The sequence below is a fragment of the Podospora pseudoanserina genome, chromosome 5 (genome assembly GCF_035222485.1).
Source record: "Podospora pseudoanserina strain CBS 124.78 chromosome 5, whole genome shotgun sequence".
In the NCBI taxonomy this organism is placed as follows: domain Eukaryota; kingdom Fungi; phylum Ascomycota; class Sordariomycetes; order Sordariales; family Podosporaceae; genus Podospora; species Podospora pseudoanserina.
In genome coordinates this window covers 2,924,726-2,948,548 of record NC_085924.1, presented here as the reverse complement: position 1 = coordinate 2,948,548, position 23,823 = coordinate 2,924,726, and the positions used below count along the sequence as shown (strand labels likewise).

At 55.6% G+C, this 23,823-nt stretch overlaps 10 protein-coding genes across 10 annotated transcripts; 4 read left to right on the top strand and 6 right to left on the bottom strand.

Moving 5' to 3' along the window:
- Positions 1–510: 510 nt before the first annotated feature.
- Positions 511–1,027, top strand: QC764_507075 (uncharacterized protein; the record flags this gene model as incomplete). The annotated part of the gene is made up of 3 exons (XM_062947966.1): positions 511–836; positions 871–922; positions 959–1,027. 3 exons carry the CDS (start codon positions 511–513, stop codon positions 1,025–1,027), a joined length of 447 nt encoding a protein of 148 aa, XP_062799315.1.
- A 677-nt stretch (positions 1,028–1,704) lies between these two features.
- Positions 1,705–2,354, top strand: QC764_507080 (uncharacterized protein; the record flags this gene model as incomplete). The annotated part of the gene is made up of 2 exons (XM_062947967.1): positions 1,705–2,170; positions 2,260–2,354. 2 exons carry the CDS (start codon positions 1,705–1,707, stop codon positions 2,352–2,354), a joined length of 561 nt encoding a protein of 186 aa, XP_062799314.1.
- On the bottom strand, positions 2,176–4,541 carry QC764_507090 (uncharacterized protein; the record flags this gene model as incomplete). The annotated part of the gene is made up of 5 exons (XM_062947968.1): positions 2,176–3,288; positions 3,353–3,748; positions 3,806–4,220; positions 4,295–4,415; positions 4,486–4,541. The coding sequence occupies 5 exons, from the start codon at positions 4,539–4,541 to the stop codon at positions 2,639–2,641; spliced, it is 1,638 nt and encodes a 545-aa protein (XP_062799313.1). The 3' UTR covers positions 2,176–2,638.
- Positions 4,542–5,230: 689 nt separating this feature from the next.
- Positions 5,231–9,215, top strand: QC764_507100 (uncharacterized protein). The gene is made up of 3 exons (XM_062947970.1): positions 5,231–7,929; positions 8,011–8,459; positions 8,520–9,215. Exons 1-3 carry the CDS (start codon positions 7,415–7,417, stop codon positions 9,032–9,034), a joined length of 1,479 nt encoding a protein of 492 aa, XP_062799311.1. The 5' UTR covers positions 5,231–7,414; the 3' UTR covers positions 9,035–9,215.
- Positions 5,252–6,670, bottom strand: QC764_507095 (uncharacterized protein; the record flags this gene model as incomplete). Its single annotated transcript, XM_062947969.1, has 1 exon — positions 5,252–6,670. The coding sequence occupies one exon, from the start codon at positions 6,668–6,670 to the stop codon at positions 5,252–5,254; it is 1,419 nt and encodes a 472-aa protein (XP_062799312.1).
- On the bottom strand, positions 9,047–10,044 carry QC764_507110 (uncharacterized protein). Its single transcript, XM_062947971.1, has 2 exons — positions 9,381–10,044; positions 9,047–9,312 (listed from the first exon to the last, which is right to left on the bottom strand). Exons 1-2 carry the CDS (start codon positions 9,828–9,830, stop codon positions 9,232–9,234), a joined length of 531 nt encoding a protein of 176 aa, XP_062799310.1. The 5' UTR covers positions 9,831–10,044; the 3' UTR covers positions 9,047–9,231.
- Positions 10,045–11,405: 1,361 nt separating this feature from the next.
- Positions 11,406–13,097, bottom strand: QC764_507117 (uncharacterized protein; the record flags this gene model as incomplete). Its single annotated transcript, XM_062947972.1, has 6 exons — positions 11,406–11,457; positions 11,630–11,767; positions 11,899–12,099; positions 12,203–12,507; positions 12,574–12,681; positions 12,735–13,097. The coding sequence occupies 6 exons, from the start codon at positions 13,095–13,097 to the stop codon at positions 11,442–11,444; spliced, it is 1,131 nt and encodes a 376-aa protein (XP_062799309.1). The 3' UTR covers positions 11,406–11,441.
- Positions 13,098–13,696: 599 nt separating this feature from the next.
- On the bottom strand, positions 13,697–15,694 carry QC764_507120 (uncharacterized protein). The gene is made up of 5 exons (XM_062947973.1): positions 15,338–15,694; positions 15,123–15,258; positions 14,317–15,069; positions 14,185–14,252; positions 13,697–14,114 (listed from the first exon to the last, which is right to left on the bottom strand). Exons 3-5 carry the CDS (start codon positions 14,760–14,762, stop codon positions 13,783–13,785), a joined length of 846 nt encoding a protein of 281 aa, XP_062799308.1. The 5' UTR covers positions 14,763–15,069; positions 15,123–15,258; positions 15,338–15,694; the 3' UTR covers positions 13,697–13,782.
- Positions 15,695–17,378: 1,684 nt separating this feature from the next.
- QC764_0082200 (uncharacterized protein) lies at positions 17,379–17,642 on the top strand (the record flags this gene model as incomplete). The annotated part of the gene is made up of 1 exon (XM_062940813.1): positions 17,379–17,642. One exon carries the CDS (start codon positions 17,379–17,381, stop codon positions 17,640–17,642), a length of 264 nt encoding a protein of 87 aa, XP_062799307.1.
- Positions 17,643–18,424: 782 nt separating this feature from the next.
- Positions 18,425–23,136, bottom strand: QC764_507130 (uncharacterized protein; the record flags this gene model as incomplete). The annotated part of the gene is made up of 5 exons (XM_062947974.1): positions 18,425–19,084; positions 19,141–19,869; positions 19,900–20,972; positions 21,261–23,005; positions 23,063–23,136. The coding sequence occupies 5 exons, from the start codon at positions 23,134–23,136 to the stop codon at positions 18,425–18,427; spliced, it is 4,281 nt and encodes a 1,426-aa protein (XP_062799306.1).
- Positions 23,137–23,823: the final 687 nt, after the last annotated feature.

Genomic DNA, 23,823 nt, shown 5'->3' with positions numbered 1-23,823 from the left:
TTGGGCTGGTAGGTGTCAAATGGCTTTCCCCCGCTCTACTGCGAGGTGATTATGCAGTATTATTGCTCGTTTGGCTCTAGCATCATGCAGGAATGCGCCCGTTTGGAGGGAGGGTGAGCAATAGTCTACAGCGGTGGCCAACATTTTGTAAGAAGTGGCCTTGGTGGGGAACTTTGTTGCTGTTCAGCCTGCTTGGCTCTGAGATAGTTCAGAGTTCTGGTGTGATGTTGCAACAAGAGCTTGACAGGCTGGGTTTGGAGGACAGTTGAGGTTGAGCCTGAGGTGGCAGTGCTGGAATGCCAAGACGCGCAAGAGCATTGAGACCATGACTGTGTGTAGAAGCCCTCAAATGAGCTTATTCAACCGCGACAGCTTTAACAGGTGTCCGGGCAGGATGGTTGCCTGTGAAGCGTGCTTATACACACAAATAGTCAACCATTCAAGTCTGATCAAGCCTACCTTGCCTACACCATCTTTCCCTCCAGATTTCTCATACCACACGTCTACAAAATGTCAGACCGCCCCATCATCGAGCGAACCCTCAAAAGTCTCTTCCCAAACAAGGACACCACCCGTGAGCCCTTCTACCTCGAGTCCCTCAACCTCACAATCCAAGACTTCATCACTACCAAGCTCAAGCACACATGCCGCCGCCACACCAGCAACATCTCCTCTGCCCACCTCGGAGCCTTTCTCTCCAAAGCCAGCGCCATTGACGCCGTCATCCGCTTCCACAAAGGCAGAGAGGGCACCCTCGACGGCCCGTTTCTCACCCTCTCCCAGTGCCAGCAGTGGTTCCAGGCCTTCTCCCTGCAAAAGATGGCCTCGGCGAACAAGTCCACTGGCGGTTACACCCTCGACCTAAGCCAGTCCGCCGACCTGCTCATCCCCCTCACCCTCTGGCCAAAAGATAGCGATGATCGTCTCGAGATTGCCAGACTGCTCCTCCAAGACACAGTCTGCGACCCCAACGGAGCCAGCCCCTGCTCCGGCTGAGACGTCTGGTGCTGGACCCCTCACGGGATGAGAATGGCGCCTTTGCACTTTGCCGTGCCGCTTGGTGATGCCCCAATGGTGAAGCTCCTCCTCGAGTCTGGGGCAGACCCCATGATGAAGGACGGGTACGGACGGGCGCCGGTCAAGACCTGGTTGGAGACGGAAGACGGGAAAAAGGCAGCGCAACACTACGGTGATCCCACCGCCGAGCGGAAGCCAGATGCCGAGGACGAGATCATGGCGCTGATGGAAAGCGGGCACACCAGTGCGACAGGTCCCGGCGGGAGAGGAGGGAGCCGATAACAAAGGATTGCGGGAGTTGACCTTCGAGGAGGCTTTTTCTAGATGTTGCAGCCCGCACAAAGAAGCGACAAAGCCATCCATCCCAATCTTGTCTCCTTCCAAATATTCAGCACATTCCTCCCTATTTCCCTACCTAACCTATCCTACCTTACCCACCTCGCATGTAAAATTCCAAGTGCTGTCCAGAACATCAAACAACACCATCCAACACTCAACCGAACCAGCATACATACCAAAAAAAAAAAAAGACAAGAAAAAGAAAAGAAAAGAAAAGAAAAGAAAAGAAAAGAAAAGAAAAGAAAAGAAAAGAAAAGAAAAGAAAAGAAAAGAAAAGAAAAAAAAGACAAGAAAAAAAAGAAAATAAAAAAAAGAAAAGAAAAAAAAAGAAAGAAAAAAAAAACAGACATGATCTGCCTCGACTTCATCCACATAGAATCCCGACCCTTCGTCTCCCTCTTCCTCTCCATCCTCCTCCTCCCCCTCAAAATAATCCTCACTCTCACCTCCTCCATCCTCTTCCTCACCAGCCCCTTCCTCACCCCCCTCATCCTCCTCCTTCTCGTCCTCCTCCTCGTCCCCTACGCCCTGTGGCTCGTCCTCTTCCTCGTCGAAAACATCGCCAGCCTCCTCACCCTCCCCTTCGAGCTCCTCTGGGAGCCGTTCGGCTGGCTGATCAACATGATAACCGAGAGCGCAAGAGCGCAACAGGAGCGTCACGTCCACTGGAGGCGGAGGGGGAGGGCTCCGGGGCCGCAAGGAGGGCGCGCAAAGAGGGTTTCGGTTTGGGAGGGGAGGAACAAAGACGACGAAGCCGACGACGACGACGGCGGCAACGACGAGTACGTCGACTACTACCAGAGGGAGTACACATGTGAGTTGATTTTCTTCTTTTTCTTTTTCTTTTTTTTTTCTATTTTCGCGACAAAATAAAGGCGATCTTGACTGACGCGTTCATGTTAGATGGTGAGTGGGGGTCGCAGGTGGGGGATCCGCTGAGGGGTCCGGGGGCGAGGGAGCGATACATGAAGGGGCGTAGGGCGAGGTACTTTGTTTGAGTATATGAGAAGGGGTGTTAGGTGTGGGTTGCGTGGACGTCTGGACGGCGGCGGTAATGACGGATGACAGGAAATGTCGGAGCTTGTTGTCTCTTTTTTCTTATTTTCTTGTTCCTTTTGATGAAGGAGTTTGGAAAAAGGATAAAGGGGTTCAGGGGTTGTGATACTCGACTTTATCTAGATGGATGGGCGGCTGGACGTGGAAAGCAAATTCAGGAGAATATTTTCTGCCTTGGGGGTACTGTCTGGCGTTTGGCTCTTGCTCATGACTTCAAACATCCCCCTCAATGGGTCGCAACCTCCCTCACACTCTCCCTGTGCACCCTCGCCAGCCAGGTCGTGCTCATAAACGCCCGGATCCTTTTGCCGTACAGCATAAACACCAGCAGCGCCAGGTTGTTCGCCAACAGAATGGCCCCAAACACCCCGGCAATCATGACGGCGTACCCGTGCCGCGTCACCCAGTCCAGCAGGTCCAGCCCCATGCCGAAGCTGATGGCCTGCTTGCCCAAGTTCATGGCGATGAGCATCTCGCTAATGTTGCTCGTGTAGCTGTCAATGGCGTAGGCCAGCGTGAAGGTGAAGTAGAAGTAGCTGCAAAAGTTGCACATGACGACGCCGGCAAAGTAGGCCACCCAGTGGAGGTCCCTCTCGGCCGCGAAGCCAAAGACGATGAGCCCGGCAGGGGCCAGGAGCATGACGGGGAGCATGACGCCCAGACGCATCTCGGCCTCGCGGATGCCCTTGTTTTTGCGTGTGAGGCGGGCCGCGAGCCGGTCCGACGACGGCGTGAACGGGATGGCCAGGAGGTAGCCCAGGAACGACGCCACGGCGATGAGGCCGGAGTCGAGCTGGGACCAGTTGTAGGGCGGTGCCGTGATCTTGAGGGGGAAGATGTAGTTGAAGGTGAGGGCGCCCAGGCCAATGTAGATGCCTGCCGCCGAGCAAAGAAAGCTATGTCAGCGGTTGACGACCAGAGCTGTTAGAGTGTTGCGTACCATATGTGGTGATGACCCACAGAACGTGCGGGACTAGAAAGTAGGTGAAGGACCGAGCGATCATCAGCAAGAAGTCGGCGTCTTTCTCATAGACACCCCAGAACTTGAGGCTTTGGACAAACGTCTTTCTGGGTGGAATGGCTGCTCCGGTCTCTGGCGTGGTGCTTTCTACCGAGGTGGGCTTTTCTTCCCCGCCCTCCAAGCTCTGCCTTTCCGGGGACGAGGAGCCGACCGGAGGCTTTCTGTGGTACAGAGTCTCCTCTACCACGAGAAAGGCCAGGATAAAGAGGGCCGCGCCGAATGCAAACTCGACCCAGAAGAACAACCTCCACGAGTGTCCGCCGTTGAGCATGTATCCGGCAAAAAGGGGCCCTGTGGCTCCGAAGCAAAGGCAAACTAGGGTTTGACGTCAGCACTCTGACCAGATCAACTCGTTGGCAGAGAGGCACCCACCGGTGTAATAACCCAACCTCTTCCCTCTCTCGTGCAGGAAGAAGATGTCATTCACCAGCTGCACCGGCAACGCCTCGCAGACACTCGCGCCAAAGCAGTGCACCACTCTGGCAGCCATCAAGCCCGAATAGGTCTGGACTTGAGAACAAGCAAGCAGGCCTCCGCAGTAGAGAATCAGACTGCCCAGCATCACCGGCCTCCTGCCGAACTTGTGGTAGCTCGGCACGAGGAGCAAGCTGCCAAACCCGAACGCCAGGTTGGCATAGCTGATGAGATTGCTGGCGTCGGTGAAGGATGTGTTGAACTCGGCGGCGAAAATGCCAATGTACACCGACGGACCCAGCAGGGCCGAGTTGCTCAGAAATGAGTAGAGAGAGCAGACGACAAGGATGAGGGTTTTGCGGATGGGCGACCACTGTTGATGACGGCGCGTGGTCAGCGGCTCGGGTGAGCAACACGACCAAAAGGGAGGCAAAGGCAGAGACGCACCTGGAGGGGATCATTGGGGTCCTCGGCCGGGACCGGGTACAGCGCTTGTCCGTAGGCTGTGTCGTCCCCTTCGCGGACGGAGAGGTCGACGGTGCCGGGGATGTCGCATTCTTTGGCGTGGCTGAAATGGGGGAAGGGGTCAGTTGAAGAAGCATGGCGGGTTCTGGATGAGATGTATGTCGTCTACCTACCTGTGTACCAGACGTCGCCCGCCGCTGTGGGCGGTGACTGGTCCTGAAGCACCCATGGTGAGGTTCGGTCGCTTTTCCCTCGCGCTTGCTATCAGTCAACAACAGAGGGGAAAAGAGGCAGAGCACGGTAGCTAGGGCGGGAAGCGCCATGAATTATAACCACACATTCATCTAGAGACCCCACTGGGGACCAAAGATTTCTCATTGCTGGCTCATTTCCCCCCTGTCAACCACACATAAAGGCAGCATCCGGGGAGGATGATAGCCCCCGTCCCCATGGGGATATATTGGGGTAAAGGTGTGGTTCGTGCGGAGAAACGCCGTTGCTTGTCGCATCCAGACGGGGGACTGGCGGTCGGAGAAGTCGGAGAGCCTGGTCCTGTGACCTTAAACAGCGTCCGGATCTAGCAGCATCGGTAGTTTGCCACAGCCTTTGGGTAAATCGACACCCTCCCTCATCGTGGCACCAGTTTCCTCCATGCTAACTGATTAATGGAACAAGCACATCTTGGCCAGGACGCTTGCCAAAGTCGGGGGTCCTTGACTGGCGCCAAGATTGCGGGGGAGGAACCCCAAGAACCCAAGAGGCATCAGGATCCCCACAACCTCCACAGGCGTGATCGACGACCAAGTCGATAGTCGTCTATTCTGCACAACGAGGCGTTGGGCGAGGAGATCTCGATGGATCGCGATCCATATCTGAGCCCCGAGCTGGCCTGTTTTAGTCTGGCAGTAGCTGCTCCAGCATGAACTGCCGAAGCATCCCTCAGCTCTGGCACGGATTGGTGTCTGTGACCCTGCGGACGAATGCCTCTGCTGGACTGAGACAACCTGGCACCCTCACACGTTTCACAAACCGGTCTCCTGGACCATTCCCACCTGTTTCGAAGGCAACACTCACGTGTTCCGCCTCAGACCCCCTTGGATCTTCGACGGTAAAGGAGCCGTAGGATTTCTGCCGCAAGGCTTCCAAGGCGTCTGCCCACGAGCCTTGCATCAGGTGAACCGAGCTCAGACGCATGTTCTCGACATAAGCCGGTACTCCATCTAGGAAGGCCACCAAGTCCGGCAGCGTAAGCTGGACTCCGGCGAGGTGTATGTTCTGGAGACGAGGCCATAGCCGGGAAACTAGGATGTCAGGATGCGAACCGGGAGACGCGATGTCGAGACGAAGAAAACCGAGATTGGGTGTTCTGGCCAGCACCGAGCTTGCATAGTCGTGAGATAGCGTCTCCGTTTGTGGCTGGTGAGAGATGAGGGTAAAGGCCTGTAGTTGTTGCGTCGCAGAGGCAAGATGGGACCGAGTTGCTACACCTGACCCGAGGTGACGCAGAGGTGTCTCGCAAGACAGATCAAACCGCATGTCATGGACCTGGCCTCCAGCCCTTGCAATGGCGCCTGGAAGTTCGAGTATAAAATCCATCGGCGGCTCTTGGAAGGCGGGATCCGGAGCAAAGGCCTCCCAGCCAAAGTCATCTCTGACCAAGTCGGTCCAGGTTGTAGGAGACAACATCTCGTACCAGATGGGGCGCCAGGCAGATGGATCAAGGCCTAGCAGGCGACAATGTTCTCGGACCAAGACTTGGAGGCTGGCGGCGTCCAGGGTGCTGCACGGCTTGTCATCGTATATCAAGACAGTTCCGCGGGGCATGGTGGCCACGGCCGAGGCAACCGTGTCGACAAAGGTTCCCTCGCTTCGCAGCGCTTCTTGCTCCCTGTAGAGCCTTTGGTACTCCCCATGGACGAGACGCAGGGCCCGCAGCCACAGACTGTTGTCGTGCTCCAGGGGGGTGCCATTGCCGTGTCCGTCTAGATATCGGCGGAAGAAACAAAGGGCGGCTCTGCGATGATGGTCGTGGGCGGCACGGGCGTGGAGGGCTGGTTCGACCACAAACTTGACAAAGCTGGCACAGAGGTCGCTCAGCTCATGGCGATAGGAATGTATGGGAACACGAACAGTGCGAACGCCGCGGGAGATGGTGGGGTGGCGTAGGATCTTGGTGAAGCGTTCGAGCGAGGCTTTGCGGCAGTCGACGGCCACGAGGGGCACCAAGAGATGGGAGCTTGCGGCGCAGAGTCGCTGGCAACTCAGACGGCAGCTCTTGATGTCTGAGATGTCGGCCTGTGGGAAAGCCCCGCAGATTTGGATGAGAAGCTCATCGGGCAAGTCCAGAAGATGCACCATGGACGGCGGAGGGGTTGATTTTGCAGCTACACTGAGCTGGCCATGCCAGGTGCCTGGACGGAACCCCGAGGATGCGGGCTCCCACCGAAACCACCCCCCACGTTTGGATCCCCACCCCACCCGACCCCGCCTGCCTGTCCAGGCCCGTCCCGACACCTCATCGACCGCGATACCTTACCTGCTACCTGGTACCAGGTGTCTTCTTCTACAGGGTACCTACCGAGACCGGGATCACCTACCATTGCTATCTTCAAGCTTTCCAATGGCCTGAAGCTAGGTGCCTACAATCCTGATAAACACATGGGTTATTCCAACCCGTTTCAGTAATGGAATGCGGTCTGCGAGAAACCCAAGCCCACGGATCGGCCGTCGACCTTGCATGTAATATCACAGCAGCCAACGGCCTTGGCAGCGGCTTGTGGAGACTGATAAGCCCTCTCACCGGGCAGGGTGGCAGGCCAAGCCAGCTCTTATCAGCAGCTTCGCATCTTTCCCATAGGTAGACAAACCATTCTCTTATCTCGCCCAGACACACACACACACAGAGAGAGAGAGAGAGAGAGAGACAGAGACCCCTGGGCCGGGAAATGGCCCCGGTCGCTGATAATACCGTACTGGACGGGGACGGCCGTTGCGTACAAATACTGGCGACGTCACCTCCCCATCGTCCAGGAGTCTTGCCCTCCACCAAGCTCTCCCGTCACCCACACCCCTCACTCACCACTTCCCGTGCTCCTATCGCTCATGGCTGAACCAGAGATCGTCCCCGTTACAGAGTGGCCGGAATGGTCCTCCAACCCCGACGGCGGTGACCCGCTCACCCAGGATCTCAACGCGCCCTACGACAAGGGCGACCTGGCCTGGCTGCTTGTCTGCACCATCCTGTGCTGGCAAATCACGCCCGCCATCGGCTTCCTCTATGCGGGCATGCACCGCCGCAAGGCGGCTCTGACCATGGTGCTGCAGTCCCTGTTCTGTGCCTGCGCCTGCGGCATCCAGTACTGGATCTACGGCTACAGCCTGTACCAGTCCCGAACCACCAACCCGATCCTCGGTGATCTCAGCCTGGCCGTCTTCAAAAATGTCCTTGCCCAGCCCAGCCTTGCCAACAGCGACATCCCCGACATCTTGTATGCTGCCTTTGGCTTCACCTTTGTCAGCGCCACCGCCATGATCTTGGCCGGAGCCATGCTGGAGCGCGGCCGCCTCTTTCCCAGCATGGTCTTCCTGCTCTGCTGGACGACATTTGTGTACTACTTGTGAGTTCGGTCCTCTCCTCTTTGACACAGGCCCAGACGTGGAGCCAGCCCAGCCGGACGGTCTGCTAACGACACCGACAGCCTCGCATACTGGGAGTGGAACCCTTCCGGTTGGTTGTATAATTTGGGCCTCTACGACTTTGCTGGTTCGGGCCCTGTCCACATTGCGAGCGGCTTCGGCGCCCTGGCCTGGTCCATGATGCTGGGCCCCCGTCTGAACGAGCACGGCGTCGCCCCCACCGTCAGCGACCGCAAGTCTAAGCTTGCCCACTACAAGCCCCACAGCCCGCTCCTCATGTGCATCGGCACCGTCTTCATCTGGTTCGGCTGGTTCGCCTTCAACGGCGCCAGCACCGCCAACCTGAGCCTGCGGTCCATCTACGTCGTGGTGAACACGAACCTGGCCGCGTGCGGTGGCGGCATCACGTGGGTCATTCTCGAGTACCTGTACAAGAAGAAGTTCAGCCTGACGGGCTTCTGCTCGGGCATCATTGCGGGCCTGGTCGGCATCACGCCTGCTGCCGGATTTGGTATGTGTCTTCTTGGCCCTCTTTCTCCGTGTGCGGAATGCTGACAGGGGACCGAAACAGTTCCCGTGTACGTGGCCTGCCTCGTGGGTGCCATCACCTCGGTCTGCTCCTTTTACGTCGTCAAGTACAAGTACATCCTCTCGGTCGACGACGGCCTCGACATCTTCGCCATCCACGGCATCGGCGGTGTCGTCGGCGACATCCTCACCGGCTTCTTCGCGGCCAGCTTCGTGCCCGCCCTCGACGGCGTGTCGGGCGCCTTGTACGAAGGTGGCTGGTGGAACCGCAACTTCCGCCAGATGGGTCTCCAACTGGCCGGCGCCACCACTTGCGCCGCCTGGTCGTTCTTCGTCTCGTGCCTCTTGCTGTTTGTCATCAACAAGATTCCCGGTCTCCACATCCGCGCCACCGAGGAGCAGGAGGTTCGCGGCCTGGACCTGAACTACCTCGAGGACCTGGACTTTGAGGACGGCCTGGGCCATGGGTGCATGATTTCCGAGGGTGCTTCCCGGCACTCCAACACGCCGCCTCAGCGGGAAATTGTCAAGGCCGAGGGCGGGGAGAAGAAGGAATAGATTCGGGGGGGGCGATGTGAATGTGACATGATTGATGACAGATGTTGTTGTTTTTATTTTTTACGGAATACGGATACCCTGGGATGCCTCACGAGGCGTGTAGACCATATCATAGACCAAGCAAGGCAGGCAGAGCAAGCGGGTTGTGCATAGTGAAGCTATTTTGTTGCCAATTTCAGGAGATTTTACACGATACACTAGGTGATACTTTGAAGCTTCCCCTCGCTGACCAGCCGTCTGATGGTCTCGATGGAACTTTCCACGGCCCTCTTGGCGGTCTTTTGCACTCATCCCATGTCATCAGCACCGTCTTTGGCTGCCGTGGTCAGTCAGGCTGGGCACGCACCATCTTGAACCTCTCCTCGAGAGCTGCCGCGTCTGGAGAGCCGTCCTCGACCGCGTCGTCCCTCGCCTCGAAGACATAGGTCAGGTACAGGTCCTCCCCGTCCTTGCCGGGACCCTGGCTGACGTGGTTCCACACCCTGGTGCCGTCGTCCTGCACAAAGTCGACCCTGTGCGGCGGGAACAAGGTGCAGACCTCTTCGACCTCGCCTCCCTCCCCTCCGCTCCCGGGCACGGGGGCGGCCTGGCCAAAGTTGACATGGCGGGTGACGACGAGCTGGCCGGCGGCGTTGGTCTCCTCGGAGGCTACGGCGCAGGACTCGATCACGGGCACGAACTCTTGGGCATGGCGGACTTTGCGCACCAGGCCGGCCCAGACTTGCGGGGTTGTGAGGACGGGATGCTGGCCTGGCCGGTTGATCGGGGCCGTGTATGCGATGTTGATGAGCACCATTTGTGTTTGGTTTGCCTAGGTGGTGGTAGGTAAGCGTGGGTAAAAAGTAGAGCGAGGTAGGTATAGGCGGGGGTCCATATACTAGAAAGGCCGGAGTTCCCCACGGGGCACCCCGACTTGGTGGGGCGGTGGGTGTGGTGGGGGCACTGGGGGGGCCAGCATTGGAGCAGCGGAAAGCTTGAAGAATTTCTGCACCACAAAAACCCCCCCTCTGCGTCCTTCCCTTCCTTCACACACCATGGCATCGCACTTTCCCCTGCTGCAGCTCCCCCCTCCGCCCCTCCCGAGATTCGAGACACCATCTACCGAGCCTACCTTCTCGTCGACGATGGCTACGTCTACAGCTTCAACCGCAACAAGCTGCGGGTCTCGGACGGCCGGCCGATCGAGCTGAGCCTCGCCTACACCTGCCGCCTCGTCGCCGCTGAGGTGTCCGGCCTCGCGCTCCGCGTCAACACCGTCGCCTTTCGTACCGCCGCAATCGAGCCTATGCGCACTAGCCTCTGTCGCTTCGAGTACCTCCTCCGCTATCTGCGCGAGCAGAACCAGGAGTTGATCAATCGCACCGTGAGCAACATGAGCCCCGAAATGATAGATAAGATCCGCGAGGACTATCCTGACTTCTGTCCTTTCTTCGATGGTGGTTATTAGGACGAGCGGGAGCAGGGCGATGACGACCGGCCTTTTTGGCGCGACGGTGGTGTGCAAAATGTTTTGAACAAGGTGCGTGTGTATCATCTATTGAGTGCTCGCCGTTGGCTTTCTTGTGTGCCGATGGTTTGGCGTGTCCCCAGGCTCCCTCCGACTGGCGCAAGACGAGAAAAGAAGTAGCGGTCCTTGCTGCTGCCGATCCCCGACTGAAGCAATGCACGTGGCCCCACTGGGACAACCCAGAGTTCCCATGTTCTTTCAAGCAGCACCATCCCCATATTTTTGTTGTTGACATCCTCATGGCCGAGCTCTTGTTGTCCTTGTTAGCAGCGGAGAATCCGTCTTGTCCAGAGGTGGCCTGACGGTGAACCTGGGAAGCGAAAGGCGCCTTGACAGTTGACACCTCTCTCCTCATTATCTGTGTCTTCATCCACATGCCGCGCCGGCCACATCATCTATCCCAAACGTGGCGAGGGCAGACTAGCATCAATCACACTGCTTATTCTTTCTACATGGAAAGCCGCTGATCGGTCACACCCGAGGTCACGCGATTGCGAGCAAGAACTATCAGTGTAAAATAAAAATAAAAATAAAAAAATGAAACAGTCGCCCGTGACTGACAGTGTTTGATTGACTGAGCCTAGCTGAAGCGAGCTTGCTTTTTGAGAATGTTGACACTCAAGAAACACAAGCACCCGGGGACGCCGGGCTGTTGAGGCCCAGGTAGGTTACGCTGCGAAGGGCGCATCATCCGATAAATAATTTTAAAAAAAAAGAGTTTAAAAAAAGTTTTAAAATAGAAAAAATTAAAAACAATTTCAAAAAACAAATTAAAACAAAAGGGTGGTTTTTTTTTTTTTTTAAAAAAAAAAAAAGAAAGAGATGTATAAAAAAAAATATATAAAAAACAACCATTTTCCCGTTCCACAAAAACCCCAACCAACACAATGAGCTGCCAGATCAGCATCCAAGGGACCTGTGACGCTGGTTAGAGAAGAGCAAACACCACGTAAGATTGATGGACAAAAGGCGAACACTTACACGACACGGACACGATGTCGCTCCCCATCAAAGCATCGAAGAAAGCTTCCATCAGGTTAGCAGCAAGACCCAACTGGAGAGTTCACCAACATCACAGGAGGACTTACCTCACCACCCGCCGCAAAGTCAAGTTCCGGCGCACCAAACACCATGCCGCATCGAAAACTGCGTTTGTTCCCATCGTACTGCGGAAGCCGAACGACCCACGCAATCCAAAAGTCGTATCGTCCCAGCCTTCGAAAGGCCTGCGACATATCTATTAGTACCGAGAGTGTGCGGGGCAGGGGGGGAGAAACGGAACACCGCTGACCGGTTGTCGATGATTGCCGAGCGAGCAAGCAAGCGTCGACGGTGAAGACGCGCTCTGACCTCCTACCTTTGACGAGATTCGGATTGATGTCCTTGGCGTACTTCGGCCCTGGGTCGGTAGCTGAGAGGCGAGAGTTTGTTTCGGGTGGTGCCGTTTGGGACAGTTGGAGGCCTGCTCAAGCTCCATCTCAGCAGTCTTGGGTGGTAGCGCGCAGCGTGTGCGTAGGCCTTGATGATGGGATGTTGCGAGGCGATGAGACGACACTTCCTGTTTCCAAACACCTTGACTGGTCTGTCACTGATGGCGCGGAGATTCTTGTAGTGGTCAGAAAGCTGATCATGACGAGCACGGTGGACTGTGAATTGGCCACCATAAAAGACGGTCGACAGTCTCAATGCGCAACTCGTGCAGGAGCAATTCTGAGGGCGGATATTTGACGGCGCCTGAGATAACCACCAGACATTTCCACTGAGCCGCTTCGAGCATCTTCAAGGCCGTGTTCCAGCTGTCCGCATGTCGCTTGTTGTCGGGCAGGTACCACGCGGCGCCGGCGTAGAAAAGCATGGGTCGAACATTGGAGCAGAAGAGACTTCGCATCTGCCACGTCGGGGGTCCTCTGATGGAGCTGGAGATTCGCCGCATGTACTGCTCGGTTTTGAGAACCTTGACTCGAAGCTGCGGCAAGCAAGGCATGGTCAGCAAGAGCAAAACATGGCAAGAGATCCCGGGTGCGCCGCTCACATGTCTGGCATGATCAATCCAGCTGAGATGATTGTTGAAAATCACACCCGGGACGCGCAGCTTGCGCACGCACTGGCTGGCCGACATGCCGACATTCTTCGGAAGGTCCTTGGGGGGGCGGGTTGTCGTCTCGAGTTTGCCGGAAGTGCATCATGGCGTACTTGGCCGGGGCGAATGTGACACCCATTCTCGTCAGCCCGTTTCTTCATGGCGTTGTGCGAGATGGTGATGATCTTGAGGTTGGTCCGCCAGTCGGGAGAGATGATGATGATGGTGTGGTCGTCGGCAAACGCCATGGCGTAACACTCCCCCTCCCCCCATCGGAAGGACTGGTTATCCGAGTCATCTCGCAGGCTCAGGGTGGGAATGTCAAGGCCGGCGTGGACACTGGTGCAGGGGTGGTCTTTGGTGCTGTTGAGTCTGAGGCCGCAAATGTGAGGGTCTGGCTTGGCGATCAGAGGTGTGGTGGCTGAGCATAGTTGTAGGATTGCAGCAATCAAGAGAGGGGAATATAGTTGGTGCATCGTCAAGCGCCAGTGTTTTCTATGGCTTGGTAATCTCGATTAGTTTCTGAAGTTACCAAGTGAACGTAAAATATGGTAGTGCAAGTTCCAAGTAGGTTTCTGGGGGTAGCAAAATGCGGGCAGGTACAGAATCATTTGTGTCACGCCCGACAATCTTAGGTGGGCCTGCTAGTGGCTCCCGGATAGAATAGATGGACGTCGACCTTGCACCTTGTGACAGCATGTGTAGCCTTTCCTACAGCGGTGATCGGCTGGCAGACACAAAAAACAGTACACCTGCTCAAAGAACATCAACACCACCCCTGCATCATTCTCTCGAGCATGGCTACATTTTCAACCAACATTGCTTCAGAATCATTTAAAGTTTCCTTTGATTATGGAAGCCACAAGTTTCAAAGATTCGATTGCCCCTGAAAGCCCCTGTTCGTGGGTTGCCCTAGCAACAAAGAGTAACAAATAGCGGGGCCCCCAAGAAAGGGGCTTGACAAAACGAACAAAGATCTCAAGAAACACCAGCAACTCATCACTGACTCATGCAAGTTGTGATATATCTCTCAGATCATTGCTTCTAACTTTCCATTGGGGTTTGCAACCCACCCAGAACATCTTGGTCAACATCAAATCGACCAGAATCTAAGCTTCCACCCATGACAAAATAATCAAACCCTCTTCTCCATCTGTATCATTACGCCTTCTGCCGACCATGGTTACTCTCCTCATCCGACAGCTCCACCAGTCCAGTAACACTCTCACAGCTCCTCCCCGTGTTCGAGTCCTTGTGCGGCCGCAAGAATATCCCATTATTCCCCGACGGCTCAATATGGGCCGAGATCTTGGTCGTCACCGTCACGCCTCCTTCCCCCTTGGAGATCGGGTCAAGCTCGTACGACCTTGTAGACTCTCCCATCAGGCGCGGTAGGACCTTTCGCAGGAGGAGTCGGAAGCTAGGCAGGCAGGGACAGATAACGCCCACGTCGATTTCGATGCCACTCCACAGGGAGAGGTCCACCGTATCCTCTGTTACCAGTGTCAGCAAAGCAACCTTTTGACCCACAGAGAGAGAGAGAGAGAGCACCCGAAGACTTACTAGTAGGGTTGACAGCCCGGGTGGTCGCGTTGATAGTCTTGAGCCGGATCAAGCTGATGACAATTACACTAAAACACAAACCAGTTAATCTCGACGCTCCAGCGCGACGCACAAGGACAAGCCTCCACTCACGCTGCGCCCACAAGAAACATCATCGACCCCATTAACTTCTTCTTCCAGTGCAGATTAAGCGACAGCAGCTGCGGAAATGGCAAAGCCAGCAGCCATAAATCAAACGCTATCCCCGTCGCCGCCGCCGACCAAGCCATCGCGTTGAGGTTGACGCACTGATCCTTCCCAACGCCCTCCCACGCCGTCCAAAACGCTGATATCGGTTGGCACTGAAGCAAGGAGGCGAAGAAGAAGGCGATAGTGTAAATAATGTTGAACACGCCCGTCCAGACAATCACCTTGCCCAGCCTAAAGTTGGACTGCGCGGGAAAGACTCGCAGGTAAAAGAGGATGATGGAGGCGCGGATGAAGAATCGAGTCGTCACGTACGTCAACATGGTGGCAAAGTACGTCTGCATGATCTTGGTGATGTTGTCAAACGGCACGAACCAGATGTCTTTTCCCATCCCAAAGTGGACCGCCTCGATGTACAACCCCGTGTACGCAGCACACCCAGCCTGCGACACAAAAATCCACAGTTAGCCCGACGAAAAAAACCACCCCCACTCCAACTAACTGACCAGCACGGGCTTACAATGGCGAAAAAGTTGCACAAATCATCCCACCAGAACCAGGCCTCCGTCACCACTCGGGCTACCAACCGTAGAGCCACGGCGGCAATGGCGAGACCCAAAAAGATGGAAAAGGCGGGGAGAAGCGTCCGGTCTCCCTCGTTGGGATGGTCGCACCATTGATACGTAATGTTTTTGGCCGCTGGCAGCGTGTTAGCCAGTGACTTGGGGAACTCGAGACGGCGCCGTCCTCACTGAGAGTCTCCCGCGGGGCGCAATGGGTGCGAACGCATAAGTGGGCCTCTTTGTCAAACCTCGCCGACGAGCATATGCATTCGTTGTCGTGTGCGGAACACTTGGCGTCCCGGATTGCGTCCACGACGCAGGGCAACTACATGCATGAACAACAAAAAACGTTAGTCTTTTTGTTTTCTTTTTCTCCCCTCGTACTTCCCAGTGTGCAGCCATACCGCGCATGGTGGTAGCGCGAGGAGCTCATGCTCCAGCGAGACTTGCTTCGCGCCGGCGGCGACCGTGTTGACGAATACCAAGAGACACAGCCCAACAAGGGCGTAGAAACGTCGGGGACTCTTCATGGTAGGGCACCCGGTGATGTCGTCATCTGTTGCGGCGGCGTAGACCGGGGGAGGGAGCAGGCGGGAGCGGTGGTTGGCGTGGGGCTGGTGGCCCGGGAAGAGGTCAGAAGTTCAAAACATCGTCTTTCCAAGCCAGAAGGGAGCAAGAGATGGCGGCGGCCCATGTATTTTAATAACCTTCCCCTGGGCCAAACAGCGGAGACAAAAAAGTCATGGGGCGGGCCCAGAAACAAGGGCCTGGACCCAGCCGTCAGGTTGGCAGCGGGGCGCCGACAGTCATGCAGATCCTATCAGACAGAACGGCGACGGCACTGGTCTGTTTCGCACTCGCATCACATTTTTTCTCCATTGTCTTGCGGATACCGGAGCCTCACCAACCAAAGAATCGGCCTCCATTTTGCGGTGGACCCGGCACGGCATTGACCGAAAGGGGTATCTATCCCTTGCTCCATCGGCCGAGTCTATACTAGGTGACTGTCGGGCTCTGGAAGTTGAGACAAGATCTCGTCTGCGGATGACATGGTGTGCTTCCAACAATTGATGGAGGTGTCCAAGCCTATCCAAACATACCTAGATATATAACTGCCCCTATGATCCCACGCCGAGCCAGACGGACCAGAAGCGTAGAACAGTGTCAGAAAGTAACTAGAACCTCGACGGTTGGAGCCCTGCCAAGGTGCCAAGCATTTGTCGACAGGGGCATGGGGAGCCCGATTCCAAGATCTAGGATTGCCGAGGTGAGGGGTTGAAGATCGACGGCTGGTGAATTGCTTTTTTGACGTGGGTGGTCATGTCCATTTTATTTTCCAATGGAAAGCTTGCGTTGACGGCACCGAGAGCTTCCAACATTGATGCCGAGATTTTTGTTGCCTCTTTGCCGTCCGGCGGAAACTGCAAAGGCCCCGACACCATCGAATGGCTACTTGGTAGCGTGTTGGGGCAAATCGGCATCCCGGTGGAGCTGGCTGGCTGCTGGTTTATCTATGCCGAGTTCGGCTGAGTTTCCGAGCATCTGGAGCAGCTCTGTGGATTGGGACCTGCAATTAGATTTAGAAAGGAAAAAAAAGGGGGTACCGGCCCAATTCCACTCATCATGCATGCCTGGCTTTGGTCGCACAAGTTCTCCTCTGCTGTACCTTATCGTGGGAGGCTCCTCCCGCTCAGCAGGCCTTGTCGCAACTCGAACCATCGCTGACAGCCATGTGGCAGCCCCACTGGGGGTCCACTTCCCACTGTAACCTTCAATCGGAGAAATTGAGGCTCCAAAAAAACATACATTAGCTTGCATGCCATGCGCGCTCCAACCAAAAGCAACAAATTGGCTCATTTCTGTTTGTCTGTGGCAAGAGCACATCTCCACCCGGCAGTTGGTTGCCTGCCTACCTATCCAGGCTTGTGATGATTGTGTAGGTAGGGCTCCAATGACATAGTGTGGAGGGCTGACAACAGCCGTGAACAAGTCTACCACTACCTTCAGGGGTGAATCAACAAACCTTCTCATGTCACACAAGTCTACCTTCCATGCATAGACAACCAACAATGAGAACTTGAAACATCCAACACAATCCATTATCACCAATAGAACCCACCAATCCCATTATCTTTCAAAGACCCGACCCTCTCAACTCCCATAATAAACACCCCCCTCCAGCCCCGCACAACAGGCACAATAACTCTCCCATTGCCATCGCCTTCAATCGTTCCTTCTCAAGTCAACCACCAATTCACAATCCAAACACACACACACACACAATGGCCTCTCCAAAATCCCATCCAACTCCTCTCGTCTCTTCTCTCCTCCAAAACTACCCCCTCATCTCATCTCAACCAATCTCTTTGCCTTGGGTACCTAGTCCATCAACCAAACCCTCAAACTTCCATCTTGACAACCCACCACCACCCCTACCCCCAAAAGATGTGCTACTACCAACGCATAATCCACACCTGCGGCCACACCTTCCACATCCCCCTCTTCGACCGCCCCTGCGCCCACGTGGGCACCCCCGAGTGCCGCCCCCGCCACCTCCTCGAGCGCCTCAAAAACGCCCGCAAGTGCTCCGCCTGCACCACGCCCGAGGACCTCGCCGAGAGCAAGCGTGCCGCCTGCCGCCGCCGCCGCTGCCCCTCTCGCCGCGAGCGAAGGGCCATGATGAAGAAGGCCTCGTCTTCCCAGCTTTGACCGAGCGGTAAGCAATTGGCAAATCATGTCTCTCTCTCTCTCTCTCTCTCTCTTCCCAAGATGAGCATTGTGCTGACACAGCGACACCACAGCTTGAACAGCCGAGAAGACTCTTTGTCTTGCAGATACCTGGCTTCGCTGGGAGTTTGGCATTTGCTTTGTTTTGCGAGGGGAACCCGAGTTTGGGATTTGACTTGCAGCGGCATAGCTATCTTTGCCCGACTTTGGTTGGGAGGAATACCAGGACGGTCATGATGATGACGATATAAAACCACGACGGCCTCCTGGTTTGGTGGCTTCATGACTTGATGACAAAGAATACACTAGCCGTTGCCTTGCACCGCCCATACTTCCCTTCTATACCTGGCTTTGAATCATTGACAACATCTGATGTGGTTCTTGTCGTCGTTCACAAAAACAACATCGGCAGCAAGACAAGCAAGACACCCACACAACAGCCACATCCACACAGTATTGAGCAAGCATTCCTTCATTTGTTCTCCCACAACCACTCGTGTCCTATAAGTACATGTACAGTCAAAAAAGATCCCGGCTCCTCCTCGTCCATCTACACCATTCCCCAGCACGCACCAGTCCATCATGTTATCTGTCAAAATTCCCACCATAACCTCATTATCTAGTCTTCCAATTCTCAGCCACCAAATCAGACAACCCACCATCAGCCTCGGCGCTGACTGCCAGTCAGCAAAACATGCAAATGATATCAGACATATTGGCACATCCCGTGTGCATCAAAATTGGGACAAAACTGGAGTGTCGAATCAATAAAACTTGTCATCCTTGCCGCGGACCGCCCATCGCAACAGTCTCTTGGCTCGACTGGCAAACGGTTGTGAAATGCGCGGAATCATGATCGTGTTTGGCACACGCGACCGGCACGCCGCCACTGTGCAGTCGTTGTCGGCCCAAGCAATTTGCAAGTCATCCGCCCACCATGTCTCTGGCTTGCCAGCCACTGACAACGAAATGTTGAGTGAAGTCAGATTGGAGAATGGCAACGCAGCCGCCGAGTCCAGAATCTGATGGCTGAGGCTGCAGTCGGTCTTCTTGGAGCAAGCAGCCACCTCAAAGGTATGGCGTGCCTCGACAACGTCCTCGGTGCCGTTCCAGCGCAGACCCGTCATGTTGAAAACACAGGGGTCAGATGTAGAGTCGCAGCCAAGACTGACACCCAAAAAGCTGAAGTGAAAGCAGGGATTGGAGCGCAGCTCAGCGAGACCAAACTCGGCGACTGGCGACACCGAAGAATTGTGCTGGATCAGCTGCTGGCCAGAGGAAGCCTTGAACTTGGTGCGAGGCGGGGGAACGACACTGAAGCCATTGGAGAAGAAGAATCGGTGATACGGGAAGGGTACTGGCATCGATGGGAAGCTGCTGGCCTCGGTGTCGTTGTCGGTCGAAATGGTAGGGATGTCATCAAACTCCAATACGGTCAGTGCTTCGGTTGTGAGAAAAGAGAGACAACACCAAGACATACCTTGAACACCACTGCTCCCCGATCTCCAACCGCGCCGCATGTTGAACCAGGAAGTCCTCGGCTGGAAGTGCTCACATTCGGGCTAGTGCTGGCAAGACTTGTGGCAATGGGGGCTGCAGTGAGGCTGGAAATATTGGCTAGCAAAGAGCTGGCGGTTGTTGGCAATGCTGTGACTGTTGGTACAATACTGTCTGAAGTCAACAAGAGATCGCTGCTCGATGATGCGTAGGTGGTGGAGGTGAGACTTGGCTGAGTAGATGACGTGCTGTTGTCCGAAGCAGCTGGAACAGAGGTCAAGACAGGCCCTGGTCCAGAGACAATGGTGGCATTGGGCGAAAGGACAGACATGATTGATGACAACATGGCCGCCAGATCTGCGGTGGAAGTCGTCGAGATTGGAAGAACAGACGCGGTGAAGCTGATATCAACCGACGCGGGCTGTGAGACCGGCAGACTGGAATCCGTGAAGAAAATGCCTTGGCTGGAAGACGCCTGAGCTGTTTCCACGGGGTTCCCGTACCCTGGAGGAAGGCCACCATAGTCTGCGGCCGGACTGCTGAAGGCATAGCCGCCAAAAGTGCTGTCAGACAGAACAACCAACGTGGTGGTCCTTGCGTGTTGCCCATGACGGTTGAATTGGGTTTGCGGTGGAGGCATCAAATCCTCGGATTCATTGGCAGGAGCTTCAGTGTTCTCGGGCTGCGAAGGAGGAGACTCGGTATTTTCAGGCTGCGAAGCCGGCAACTCGGTATTTTCAGGCTGCGAAGCCGGCAACTCGGTGCTTTCAGGAAGGGCACCGGCTGAAGTGTCCAATCCCTGGGAGCCCAAAGCCTGTCCTGTCTCTGTGGGTGACACCACCACACCGGAATCGCTGCTCTGGGAGATCGCCGGGGTCCCAAAAGGCGTGAAGGGAGTAGAGACCGAGCTCAAGAGAATAACCGACGTCAGAATGGCCGGAGACTCGTTGCAAGTGCTTGTCGTAGGCCAGCCAGCTAGGGCGCTGTCTCCCGCCGACGGCCAGATTGTGATCACAGAGTAGGGAGGACTGGCAGTCGATGGCCATAGTGTGATGACAGACAGTGAGGATGGGGACGTCGCCGAACCCAGGCCCGAGATTGTTGGAGAGCCGTGCCCCGTCGAAAAAGTTGTGCAAGTGGTGTCAGTCGAAGTTGGCAAAGGCCAGAGGGTGATCTCGGACGGAGAGGCACTGCCAGACTGCCCCTCTAAAGTTGACGAAACAAACGACGTCAAGAAGCTGTCTGTCGATGGCCAAATGGTGATGACTGACGGGGCCACCGATGGCAGTATCGTGATCACAGAGGCGGGCGCAATTGGCGAGATGGTGATGAATTGAACCGTCCCAGTTGGACTGCTCAAAGTTCCGTCCACTCCATCGCCTCCGCCGCCGCCTGCGCTGGAGCTTGAAGGCGAGACAGGAACGATTGTCCATTGAGTCAAGATTGTTGGATTCCCATAGGAGTCAGCGATGGTGTATGTGGCCAGGGAAGGTGTAACAAGGACACCAGATTCCGATAATGTAGGGGTCGAGTCAGCTGGAAGAGTGACCTGTGTTGTCACAGCAACAACCGTGGAGGAGCCGGGTCCAAGAGAAATGGTCTGGCTGATGGTGACTTGAGACACAATCACTGTTTGAGGAGGAACTGTCCCAGAAGTCGATGATGACAAGCCAGCCGAAAAAGGTGGAGTGCCAGTAGGCACCGTGAAGGCAATGGACTCGGGAATGGTGACTACCACCGGTGGACCTGAAGGAGGCGTGACGGTGATGACGCTATCGCTGGCGATTGTTTCCGTGACAAAAGCTTGGGTCGTCCCAGGTGGAAAACCAGAAACGCCAGTGGGCACAGTGAAGGCAACGGACTGGGGGATGGTGACCACGACGGGTGGGCCCGAAGGAGGCGTGACGGTGATGACGCTATCGCTGGCGATTGTTTCCGTGACAAAAGCTTGGGTCGTCCCAGGTGGAAAACCAGAAACGCCAGTGGGCACAGTGAAGGCAACGGACTGGGGGATGGTGACCACGACGGGTGGGCCCGAAGGAGGCGTGACGGTGATGACGCTATCGCTGGCGATTGTTTCCGTGACAAAAGCTTGGGTCGTCCCAGGTGGAAAACCAGAAACGCCAGTGGGCACAGTGAAGGCAACGGACTGGGGGATGGTGACCACGACGGGTGGGCCTGAAGGAGGCGTGACGGTGACCACGCTATTGCTGACAATCGTTTCCGTGATAAAGGCTTGAGTGGTCCAGGCGGATGTTGCGGGAGCCAAAGGCGTGCCGGTGTCGGGAAGTGTGATGACCACAGGAGTTCCAGACAAGGGTGTAATGGTGGTGACGACAAGGCCCGGCGAGGCTGGCTCGACGCCAGGTGTCACTGTCACGATAGTCTGAGAAGCGGAAGGCGCAACAGTTGTAACAACTTGAGAAGTGGGAGGCGTGACCGTGACAGTCACGGGACCAGGTTGCTCGCTCGGCCAGGTGACAACGATAGGCGTGCCGGAGTCCCCGGTAGGCACGATGGTAAAGGTCCATGGCGCTGGCACTGAAACGGTGGATGGGCCACCCCCATTGTAGCCCTCCGGGGATACCGTATACGTGACCGTATACTCGGATGCCGGCGAACCCAGTGACGCGGGGACGGTGTACGTCACGGCTACAATGGAAGGCGTTGGAAGACCCGAGGAAGGCGTCGCGGTAATAACGGAAGGCGTCGTTGTAATAACGGAAGGCGCAACAGTAACAATCGAAGGCGCAGGAAGGCCCAAGGAAGGTGTCACGGTCACAACAGAAGGCGCAGACGAAGGCGTGGGGAGTTGCGAAGGAGACGTGACAGTTACAGTGACAAGGGCAGGTGCGGTAGGCGTAGCGGTCCCTGACTGGTCCCCAGATACGGAGACTGGCGTAGGAAGGCCCCAAGACATGCCTGGTGTGACGGTGATGACGCCAGTATAACCAGGAATAGTGCCGCTGGCCGAGACGGTGAAGCTGACGACGGAAGTGCCTGGCGGCGCAGGAACATACGACCAAGAAGACACGCCCGACGATAGGGTCTCTGTCGCAAAGGGTCCAACGCCTGTAGGTATCGAAAGGTCCGCCGGGGTCACAGTCACCGTGGCAATCGACAAATCGGTCAAACCCGGGGCCACGGGCAGCGTGTACGTGAGGGTGTATGGCGCCAGCGAAATGTCAGATCCGTAGCCAGTGTCGAGTGGAATCGTGACAAAGGCCGTCGAGTCAGAGCCCCACCAGTCGATGGAAGTTGTCGGGGAACCGGGCGCCGCCGAGGCAGGCGAGGTGAAAATGGTGACAGTGACAAGAGGGCCGGCCGAGGCACCGGAAACGCCAGGAGCAGTGATGATGGTGGACCAGGCTCCAGGGCTCCCGGAACCTTGGGGAACGGTAACGGTCAAAACCACGGTAGCTGTAGCACTGGGGCCCTCTGGGATAGTGACCGTCACAACGCCCACAGAATTGGAAGCAGCCTCCCCGGGTACAGTCGCTGTAGCGACTGGTGTTGCATCTGGACCAGTGGAAGAAAGTGGGGGGCTTGGAAGCGTCACCGTCAAGACGGGGACTGTAACGGTGCTAATGACTGGCGCCGAAGGAGTGGGAATGGCAGGAACAAGAGGAGTTTCCGAGGACTCGCAGGTGGAAGAGGCGAAAGAGGGACCGTTTACCAAGCCAGAAGAAACCAATGAACCAGAGCCGGCACCACCATCGGCGGGAAGAGTGAATGTGAAAACTGACGGAAGCGTGTAAGACGCAGCGGACTCGCCGGGAAGAACGATAACAGTGGCCTGGCCAGACGTCGTAGTGGTGCATGTTGTGTCGATGAGGGCCCAATCCTCCCTGCAGAGCAACAAGAGTCAGCCATGCATCAAGAAAGTCCATGGTGAAAGCACTCACGCCCGTGGTACGGCGGCCGCAGAGGATAGCCAGGCTAGACTGGCCAGAGCCCCAACAGAGGCGTGGACACGCATGGTGTCGTGGGTGCAGGATGTTGCAAAGGAATGAATGTCTCCAAACGAGCGGAAATGGCAGCGTGCTGAGGGATGGTGGACAAAAGGAGCCGAAGAGGGACAGGAATGCGGACGGAAGAGAGAAGAGGGAAGATGGTCTGGCAAAGATGTCAAATGTTAAAAGGTGACAGGTGTTGTGGCCCAACACCCAAGATGTCTGCTGGTGGAAAGACAGGAAAGAGCGTGAGGTGCCTTCCCGGTCTGTCCATGACGTCTGGTGACAGCAAGTGGTGCCATTCTTCTGTGTGCCAGATTCATGGTGATGGGAAGGAGCAATGATTGTGCCATGGTAACAGGTAGCCATGAACTGTTATCTGACATACATGATTTTTGAGAGGACCTTCTGTATATAGAAGTTAATATTTTTTGAAAAATAATTCAAACGCCTTAAAAGAGTACGTAAAAGGCCATAAAAGATTATTCAAATACCTGGATAGATAGTTAAGAGGCCTTAAAAATAGTTTAAATACTGCAAAAGATGATTCAAACACCTCAAAATATAGTTAAGAGGCCTCAAAACATGAGTTAAAGGCCTTTTATTATATTATGAAAACGGCAAGTAAATCGGTAGATACCTAGAGAGGGCCGCGCTCGCAACACCATAGGGGGGTGAGTAGAGATTCCCACTTTTTTTCTGAATTTCTTATC